Source organism: Alligator sinensis, unplaced genomic scaffold (assembly GCF_000455745.1).
Source record: "Alligator sinensis unplaced genomic scaffold, ASM45574v1 scaffold31_1, whole genome shotgun sequence".
NCBI classification, from domain to species: Eukaryota; Metazoa; Chordata; order Crocodylia; family Alligatoridae; genus Alligator; species Alligator sinensis.
In genome coordinates, this window is record NW_005841884.1 from 1,375,903 (window position 1) to 1,386,457 (window position 10,555).

The window sequence follows — 10,555 nt, forward strand, 5'->3', positions numbered from 1 at the left end:
TTGGGGCGTGGTATTAGGGGTGGTAGGAGCCACGCGTAGCCCATAAGGCTAGGGTGCCCCAAGGCACCCATGGGTGCAGGATAAGACCCACGAGGGGTCCAGGAGTTTACGTGCCCAAGGAGACGCAAGGCAGCCTCCCAACCTTATTTAACAGCAAAGACGTGGCGGGCGAGATTCGAGGGTGCCCTTGGGCCGAATTGGCACGGGGAGAGGGCCTTAAGGAGATCACGGCCCTCCTAAAGGACCCCACCATGACAGGCAGCCTCCCACATTTATTTTAAAACATTCAAGTCGTGGCAGGAGATTTAGGGCAGACTACCCTAGGAAGGAGGGTGGGCCAACTTGAGATCCGGTCTCGAGTTTGCCCCGTCACACTATGCATCCCCAGCCTCAAAATCTTGGTCTCTCAAATGTCCCAATGTTCTTCCTAAAACCTCAGAAAAATCTGTGTTATTTGAGAGAATACATTAAAGCTCTAAAATGTAAACATGTTTCCACCTCAGTAATCTCAACCCTACTTAAAGCAGGAGTAAAGCACTAATAATTAACCTTCAACTCATACCTCACAACAGTGCAGCATAACATGACTATGCAGGTCCTACTGAAGGACTATCTTTGATAAGCATTAAAGTAACTTCTGAACTCTTTTAATATTCAGGAATCAATAGCTATACATAGATCTTGTGAAATCTTCTGGATACAAAAATAAAAAGTGTTTAATATGATTTTACATGATGTGACTGACACACTAAAAGATTGGAAATGATACTAAAAAAAAGTGTGTTATGTTAAGTTATTATGGTAAAGTTTATACTTACTGCCTCTTTAATCTCACAGGAAAAAACATGAATCTGAAACTCTTCTGTTCCACAACAGCTCTCAGTAAATGAAAAGCAGTCACACTCTGGAGTCCCATTTTGTCCCCGTGCGCAGAACAACACTTTGTAGATTGGGAAAGAAGCTATCTCCATATTGCTGGACTGGTCAATTATTCTTTTGGGGAAGAAGAGGGAGAAGAGGAGGAACAAACATAAAATAATTTAAATCAATCAATATTATATGAAAGTATCTACTGGCCTCTCTGTTACTGAATAAGCTACTGCCCCCAAAAAATACAACTAGTACTGAATAAAAGGACTCAAGATTTTAAAAGTTCAGAAAGTATAAAACATTTTTGATACGGTATAAGCCAGGGGTCAGCAACCTTCAGAGCTATGGGCCCTGCATGTGCTCCCCAACCACTGTCAGGGGCTGCCAATTCCCAAAGGCATGTGCTACCCAACCACTGTCAGGGGCTGCCAATTCCCAACACTCTACCTCTGCTTACTGGGTGTCATTGAAATGCCAACAGGGCACACTAATTCAGCAGCAAGGGCACAGAGCAGGCAGCTCTTTAAGTCACCACTTCAATGCGGGCCCTTTAAATCAGCTCCTTTCTAAATACAGATCATGGACTTGTAGCAAGAACATGCATCTTGCAGGAATATGAAACAAAGTTACTTGAAAGTTTAACTTCAGTTGGCACACCTAAAAGCTTCTCTTTCTAGAATGTGTACAAGGTTACCAATATAGCAAGCATGTTTTCCAGCTGTCCAAATATTTTCTATGCATACTGTAAAAATTAATTCTCTCAACTACATTGATTTCCTATTTTTATTTTTCCAGAGTGTGTTTAAACTTTTTCTTCATTTTATAAATCAAAAGCCCTTTCTTACATTCTGCTGTGTACTGCCTTAATATTTTGTCCTTAAATATACAGGAAATAGATCTAAGTTCTTCTGTCAAGTGGGTCAAAAAGTCCAAAGATCAGCCATAAATTTGAGTATAAATGATCTGCACGCTCTGTTTGAAGTCGGCTCAATACAGGTTTCCCTAGCTTTATGTGGGTTCTGTATATACAGATTTGCTCTTATGTGATGGCCCTTTTTATACCCAAAATTAGTTATATATGAGATAAATTCACTCTTATGCAATCAGCAGCAGGTACATCTGTGGGGGGAGGGGAAAGGGCCATGGGCAGGGGGCAGATCGAGGCCCCAGGGGTGAGGGAGGGACTGGGACACAGGCAGGAGCAGGGACTGGGGTGAGTGGGACCTCAATCTGCCCCACTGCCAGTGGAGAAGGAGGGCATGGGGCTGGAGCTGGGGCAGAGGCAGGACAGGGGACACAGCTCCTCCTGCTATGGGCTGCCACTGTGGACTGGAGCTGTGCCAGAGCCCCAGCTCCACTCCCTCCCTCACCACTAGCGGGGAGGCAGATCAAGGCCCCACCCACCCCAGCCCCTGGGGCCAGGCTCTTCACAGCAGGGGGGGTTGGGCCATGCTGTGCTTGGAGCAGGCGGTAGGGATGCTGGGAGGAGGGTCAGGGGGCTACAGCAAATTTTGGGCTGCTACTGTGGGCTGGGGCTCTTCCTGGTGGGGCCTGGGACAGGTGGTGCTGGGAGCAGGGCTGCAGGGGCAGGGGGAGGCTGTAGCAACCCCAAAATTCACCATAGCTTCCCTACCTCCCTCCCAGTGCCACTGCCACCTGCCCCAAGAGCAGCATGGCTCAACTCCCCACCAGGAAGAGCCCAGACTGGCCCCCAGCCCCAACCCACAGCAGCAGCAGCTGCACCCCTGTCCCATGCCCCGCCCCAGCTGCGCAGCACCTGCCTCAGCCCCATTCCTTCCCTCACCACTGGTGGAGAGGATCAAAGCCCCACTCTCCCCAGCCCCTGGGGCTGGGTTCTTCCCGACGGGAGTTGGGCCACGCTGCACTCAGAGTGAGCAGTTGCAGCTCTGGGAGAGCAGGTTGGGGGGGGCTCTGGCAAATTTTATTGTGGCTGCAGCCCCCCTCCACTATAGCACCCTCTCCCAGCCCCCCCACCGCCCACCCCAGCCCCCCCACACTGGGAATAGCCTAGTGCTGCCCCAGCCCCACCACACTTCCTTGCTGCTGATGCAATCAAGGTCTTGATTACATGGGCCAGGCAGCTATTTATTAGCTTGTAAAGTGCATTCCCTTTATGCGTATTCAAGTTATGCGCAGTTTTTCAGGAATGCATCTACCACAAAGCAAGGGAAACCTATAACTCATTCCCCTTTGCATGACCTCAGCACTCCTACAAAGGTCAGGTAATTCCCAAAAAATATATGATCACACTGGAAACACTGCCAAGGCACCACACCTTGTGATTTTCATTTAGAATACTAATATTTTACCATGCTGGAAAAATTAATTCATCGACAGATTCTGCCCACTCAACTTACTGAAATAAAAACAATGTTCCTTATGTTTGTTTCAAAACAAATGTTGTACCAGGGATATTATGGTAACCACAAAAAGAAGCTAGTAAAAAGGAAACTGGCAAAATATTGTTCATATTTAAAGGAAGAAAACGTCTTTAATAAATAATTTCATTTTGGAAAAATATCTCAGATATTAGCATTATATAATTGGGCCTATGCCTAACATGAATTTATATCTCAAGAAAAAAGTTAAAGAACAATATAGTTATAAAACCAAACACACTAAATAAAGCATATACTGCTTCCATTGAAATAATTTGGAATTTTAAGCAAAATTCAGAACTTAAGTAGGCACTGTACCATGATTTCATCATAAATAAAACTACATTTTTTAAGGTTATTGACATAAGTTAGATGCATTTCTTCACCTATGATTTTAATTACAGGCCTACACAACTCATCAACAATATAATCTTTACAACTGTCCTTTTATGAATAGATAATATTTTTGCAGTCTAGACAAACTAGAAATATAATAAGGCTCTGGACAAATGAGTTGTTTCCAGCATTCCAAGTACCTTTGGCTGGGGTGGACTACATCTACCAGCACAGACTTCAATTGTAGCAAGGTGACTTTTACTATGACCTTGCAGTCCTTGCAGAGCAGCAAAACTAGGTGCCAATTCCTCACATCTGGAGTTTCCCTTTTTGGGCAGCAGAGTCAGCATGGCCCTCTTGCATGATGGAGGAAGTTCCCCATCCTCTTTAGATCTGGACCACATTGCAGCAAATTGCAAGCCAACTACATCCCAGAACATGAAGTAAAACTCCACTGATGCTGGACTAGATAGACCTATGGTCTGACCCAGTAAATGGCATTACTTATTTTCTTTAAGACATTTGAGCATGATTTTAAGTATCCCAAACATGATGTTCTGGAATTTATCAAAATGTGACACTCACTGGTATCAACTTGAGATATTTTGTATTGACAGGCTGAATACTTATCTCATTATGTAATGCAGTCTACTGTTAAACACAACTCAAAATATACAGAAAAACAGAGTCAGAGCTGGCAAAAAGCATCAGAGATTGAATCAGCAAAACTGTCTCACAAACACTCTGAAATAAAGAGCTTTAATATTAAAAGATGTTGAAGATTTAAAATAAAACTTGTAAATTTTCTAGGGCTGTGTGAAGATTTGGTTGCTGATTTGATTCAAAGGAGATTCGGCCTGATTTGGCAGCCCCCAGAAGCACTTCTGGGTCCACCATGGAGCACATGGGGGACCTCCCCCCTGCCCCTTGACTCAGCGACTGGTGCCTCCTGGGTCGGGGGGGGGCAGCTGCGCACTTGGCAGCAGACCTGGAAGTGGACCGGAAGTCCACCTGTGGTCCTGTGGGACGCTACATCCACCCCACCATCTCAGCGCTCATAAGCCACGCCTGGTACCTCAAGGTATGTAGAAACAACATATAAAACGGTGTCTATGGTCAAATTGCCGATTCTCCAAATCAGAATCGAATCTTCAGATTTGGCCAAATCGAATTGGGACAGTGATCCAAATCAATAAATCGAATCATTGTCCCTTGAACTGGGCCAAATCCGAGTCTAAATCAAACATGGCCTGCTTCACACACCCCTAATATTTCCCCCATTAGGAAATTTTACTAACTAGGTTAAAATTCCTGGATTTTCAGTTATTTTGTCAGATTCTTTAGCAAGCTGAAAACTGATTTTTTGATAAATTAGCTTTTTGGGCCCATGTTGCTCTTATCTATTTCACTGAAAACACTGTGCTGGAAGAAGGTTGGAACCCAAGCTTTTTTTGTCCGTTTAAGTAGTAACTCCTATAGTTTACCTTACAGAGCCTTCTGGGACATTCGGAACATAGAGAGTCACGGGAAGAGGTGATTGGCTTGAGGATTTCATAGCGGCCATTGCACACTGCGCTTCTGGCTCATTGCGAGGGGCAGAAACCTTTCTACAGCCTAGGTATGTCAGTTTATTAAACAATACACTGTCCTCTTCAGGTGGTTCACTGGGGGAAGAGGGTCTGGGAGCAGAGATTTCTGAAAAGGAAGAAAAGAACAATTAAACTCCTACATTTAGTATAAATAAAGTATGACTTGCCTTCCAAATCTAAGAATGTAAACCTGAAAGAATTTTTCAGTATGCTAAAGTGAACTCCATGAAGTGCTAACCTAGACAAAAATCAAGAGGACATTGAATGGCATTTATGAAATGGCTGTAATGCAGTACATTTGTAAAGTGTTAGCAGTGAAAAAGATCCACACTGATTTGTTTAGTTATATAAACCTTTCTAAGAATACCTTTACATTTACATCAGCATCTTTATCTACTGACTGTGGGTCCATCCTGTTCAACAGTCAGGTTAAATACCTCAACTAAATACATTCAAGCTACCCTACCATTGCTGCTAAACTTGAAGCTAGTGGGCATACCAAACCATTTACCTCTCATCATCTTCACAAAGCCTCATCCACTGGATCCACTTCATAGTGGAACAGGTTTATCCTTTAACCAAGCCTGCAACAAAACACATCTGAACCCGTTTAAATCCACTTATATTCTCATAATACTTCATGGTTTACATCCAATTATGAGAAGTTTGTTATTTAATGGCCCAGTGTTCCAATGGGATTGTTAGAATGATCTTATAGCCATGATGGTTCCAGAATTATGCAAGGCAAGGATTTCTTTGGGTGGTGTCTTTTACTGGACCAGTAAAAAAAAAAAAAACCCAAAACTCTATCTTTGACTAGGTAGAGTTTGACAAGTTTTTGAATGTGAAATATTCTTCTTTTCCTAACACTGAGGCATTGCAGCAACCTCTCACAAAATGCTGAATTTCACCTTTAACATGTAATACCTCTCATATACTCATAAAACCTATATCTTTATGCATCTATACAGGGAAGTGTAAGTTCACACAGAGTTAAGATTGCTAACTCCTTACTGTCTGACAGCTGTTTTTCCAGCACACTCTAAAATTCACTTATTTGTGTTGCCTTGAACTCTACCTCAGTGGCACACGTTAATCAAAATTTAGGGTCATTTATCCAATTGCCTCCCACAACGAAAAGAATATTCTCCTAAAGCTGACAAATTCTATCATCTTTCTTGCAGACATAAGGATCAAACTATAGCTCAGATTTCACCCCAAACTGTCTGTTTTTCAACACTGAGCCTACTTAATTCTTGACACTAAGACCCCTTTGGGAAAGCAGTACAGAGCACAGTACTGCTGGGGTGGACCATGCAAATAATTGTATGTCTATTCTGTGCTGGTAACAGCATCTAGTTCCTTTCAGTTTTAAATTATAATAGATAACATTTTTAGATTCAAAGTTTTGGATGCTAGATTTCTAAGTATTATATGGAATATCTGCCTTTCCCTTCAGCAGATTCAGAATCCTAAGGGTCTAACCACAATCTTTTTGCCCCACAGGCCAGATGGGCATTGCCCAGTCCCTCCACAGGCCAGATGCAACAGTGAAGGGGAAAGGAGGCATGGTCCAGTCCCAGACTCCCATGCAGGGCTTGGGAATTTGGCAGCAGTGAAGGTGTGGCAGTATTAATTACCACCACTCCTCCACTACCAAATTCCCCAACTGGAGGAGCCAGATTTGGCCTATGGGCTTGGGCTACTATAGTTTCATAGTAGCTAGGGTCAGGAGGGACCTGAACAGATCATCTAGCCTGACCCCCTGCCACAGGCAGGAATGAATGCTGGGTTCACAAGACCCCACACAGGTGATCGTCCAACCTCCTCTTGAATTTGCCCAAGGTAGGGGCAAGGACCACTTCCCTATATGAAAGATATTACATGTTAAAGGTGAAATTCAGCATTTTGTGAGAGGTTGCTGCAATGCCTCAGTGTTAGCAAAAGAAGAATATTTCACATTCAAAACCTTGTCAAACTTGCCCCTACCTTGGGCAAAGTTCTTCCTCCTAATCCTGAACACCTTCCTCAGAGATGGTAATGTTAGGTTCATAGATTCATAGATGTTAGGGTCGGAAGGGACCTCAATAGATTATCGAGTCCGACCCCCTGCATAGGCAGGAAAGAGTGCTGGGTCTAGATGATCCCAGCTAGATGCATATCCAACCTCCTCTTGAAGACCCCCAGGGTAGAGGAGAGCACCACCTCCCTTGGGAGCCCATTCCAGACCTTGGCCACTCTAACTGTGAAGAAGTTCTTCCTAATGTCCAATCTAAATCTGCTCTCTGCTAGCTTGTGGCCATTATTTCTTGTAACCCCCGGGGGCGCCTTGGTGAATAAAACCTCACCAATTCCCTAAGTTCTGCATCTGTAAAAGCTAAGTAAAGGAACTAGGAGTAATTACTATTAACTGTGGCCAGCACGTTATTTAATTTTTCTTTAGTTTTACCAAAACAGATTTCTACCACCAGAGGTGACTAAATCTGGGCCACAGTTTAACCAGACATCTCCATGACTGCCAATTCTTCATCTGACTCAGATTGTTTGTTTTCTACATTGCTCGCACACTTATTCTTAATCCTCTTCTCCCACCCCTTTATGTCTGTAGGTACCAAATAATCTATTCCACATTGCTGGAATAGGTACCTTAATTCAGGGATGGCCAACCAGCAGCATGCATACCACAAGGGGCAAAGGAGGCCTCTGTGCGGGGCACATGCCAGATAAGGGAGGGGGGAAGCAGCACAGCAGCAGATAGGACAGGGAAAGGGGTCTTGTGTGGCATCTAGGGAGGGCACAGGCTTAATTTGTGGGACATCTGCCAAAAAGTTGGCCCTCACTGTCTTAACTGCAGATGAAGAGATTTTTCCTTTACATTCCCCCTTGAACTCACTGGTAAACTGGAGGCACCCATCTGAGACCAATTTTGCTGTTTCTTGCAGCCCTCCATGCACTAGAACAGGGGTTTTCAATCAGGGGTACGTGTACCCCTGGGGGTACTTTGGAAGGCTCCAGGGCATACGTGGAAATGGCGCAGAGAAGCTGGCAGCACTTCCGGTTTCGCTGCTGCACAGGGGACCTCCCCCTCCCCACCCGTTGACCAGCTGCCAGGGGACCCCCCTCCGCCCTGCTTCTCGACCGGCTGCTGGGGGACTCCCTGCTTCTTGACCAGTGGCCGGGGGGACCCCGACCAAAAAAGGTTGAAAACCCCTGCACTAGGAGAATGAGTCACAACTTCACTCAACCTCATTTTTCCAAAAAGCCAGAAGGCTGGTGCTGGTACCACATTAAAAGTGTGTTTAAAGTGGGTGGGAGGATTTTCTGCAAACATTGTTAATGTTAGGGAGGCAGGATAGAGTATTCTCACTGCATCTGTTTTCTTCACACCAAGACCCATTTCGCTTCTCCTTACAATACCAACCACAGACAGAAGTTCTCTTGCATTTCTACTTTCCCTGGCTGTAGTTCATTACTGTTTGTATATAATCCATTAAACTTGTAAAAGGGACTTAAAGAGAAAAGCCAATTGAAAAAAGGTCTGAAAACACTTCAATTTGTGACATATCACATTTACAGATACAGCTGGCAACAAACTATACAAGATACCTCTATTGCTTCCTTCACCCTGCTTGATATTTCTCTTACGCAGACCGAGGCTCAGGCAGTTCTTCCACTGACACAGTGACAAAATGAGAATCTTGATCGAGATGGTAATACAGAAATGGGTAACAAGACACAAATGATCTATTTTTGTAGTCCGTCTTGACCCATATTGGAAAAAAGACTAGTCTTCATTGCTTTGTCCAGTCTAATTTTAAACCTAAAAATTCCTAGTATTCATTTCAATTTTTCAGAACCCTGGTTCATGACCTAGATGCAACTTAACCAGTACCTGTAATAGAAGGGTCCAGAATTAGATGTAAAGATGGTGATGGGTGATTTGCTTGACAGGCTGACACATCTCCAGCTGCCTGATTACAAGGAACACTGGAGCTTTCATAGTCAGTAGCATAATTGTTTTGGCCTTTTTCAGAATCCCTCAGTATCTCTTCCATGGCTTTCTCCAATTGTTCATCTCCATTTGAAAATATCTGGACCCAGAAAAAGAGCAAATAAGGCAAAAGTAACAGATAGTTTTTCAGTATTAGTAAACAAGTACTTCAAAAAGTATTTTAGAACACACTGGTTTTTTCCAAAAGTTTTTTAAAATGTGGGCAAAAAAAAAACAACACACATGTAAAGTAGTTAAAACACACCCACACAACTCAGGTAGATGAAGACACAAGGCACCTGAAACTCACCCGTCTTCATTAAGTTCATCTGTCAACTAAAGCTAACAACATCCTATACACCTACATAGGTAGGGACCACTAGAATTCATGCCAGAAGAGAGCTATGTGGTGGCTCCTATAATCTTGCAGTTTCCCCCGTGCACCCCTTCCCACCACCACTGACTGGTAGAGGGGCTCCGTCAGCTCCGCTGCTTGTGACCAATAGCCAGAAAGTGAAAACCACAGTTTTAAATATATCATGGTTTTTGCCTCCCATGCAGTCAGCAGCAAGCAATGGGGCCACTGGGGCCCCTCCGCGATTCAGCCTCAGGAGGCAAAAACTGAGGCATATTTAAAACTGCAGTTCTGACCTCCCCACTGATCAGAGGCAAGCTCTTCTGCCAATCAGTGGTGGGGAAACATGCAAGAGAAGCTGCAAAATTAAAGGAGTCACTGCACAGTGCACTTCTGACATAAGTACCAGTGGACCCTATACATAGGTCATGACAATTTACATTTCCCAAATCTCTGTGATTATGTAGCAGTGATTATGTAGCAGTAATAAAAAGTAGCAGGAAAGTGACTGTATAAGAGTAATAAAGAGTAAGTAACTTCTACCCCCAGGCTCTGCGCCTGCAGCTCCACACACACAGAGGGGAAGCTCCACGCTGAACTCTGCTGGGAAGCAGGGGGTGGGTTTCCCTTCACTCCCAGCAGAGTCTGGGGCCTGCACAGCAGGGAGGGGACAGAAGCAGCTGGCTCCAGTGCGGGGCTTCCCCCGCTGCAGCTCAGGCTCAGGGAGCAGAGCTGCAGGGATAAGGCAGGCTCCACTCCCTGCCCCTGTGCAGCACTGGCCAGAGCCGGGCACGAGCACCTTGACCTCCCTTCCTGCTGCTGCCAGGCAGCTGAGCTCTGTGCTTCTGCTGCCCCTATGGGGGGAGGAAGAGGAGAGGAAAGAGTTCCCTCCAGCATGGAACAGAGTCTCCCCCTGCCCTGCAGAGGGAGGAGTGGGGGGGGAAAAGAGTCCCCCTTTGGGACTGGCCAGCATCCCATAGAGTCCCCCTGCCAACCCCACAACGATGGCAGGAAA

The 10,555-nt window shown here is 44.8% G+C and overlaps 1 protein-coding gene across 3 annotated transcripts in view; it reads right to left on the bottom strand.

Moving 5' to 3' along the window:
• Nucleotides 1-10,555, bottom strand: part of RABGAP1L (RAB GTPase activating protein 1 like) — a 452,085-nt gene that overhangs the window by 439,199 nt on the left and 2,331 nt on the right. For all 3 annotated transcript variants that reach the window (XM_025196731.1, XM_006017708.3, XM_006017709.3), the window contains exons 2-4: nt 9,087-9,285; nt 5,090-5,300; nt 819-993 (exon numbers count right to left, since the gene is read on the bottom strand). In XM_025196731.1, the coding sequence (XP_025052516.1) occupies nt 819-993; nt 5,090-5,300; nt 9,087-9,285 (585 nt within the window). The remainder of the gene's footprint in view (nt 1-818; nt 994-5,089; nt 5,301-9,086; nt 9,286-10,555) is intronic.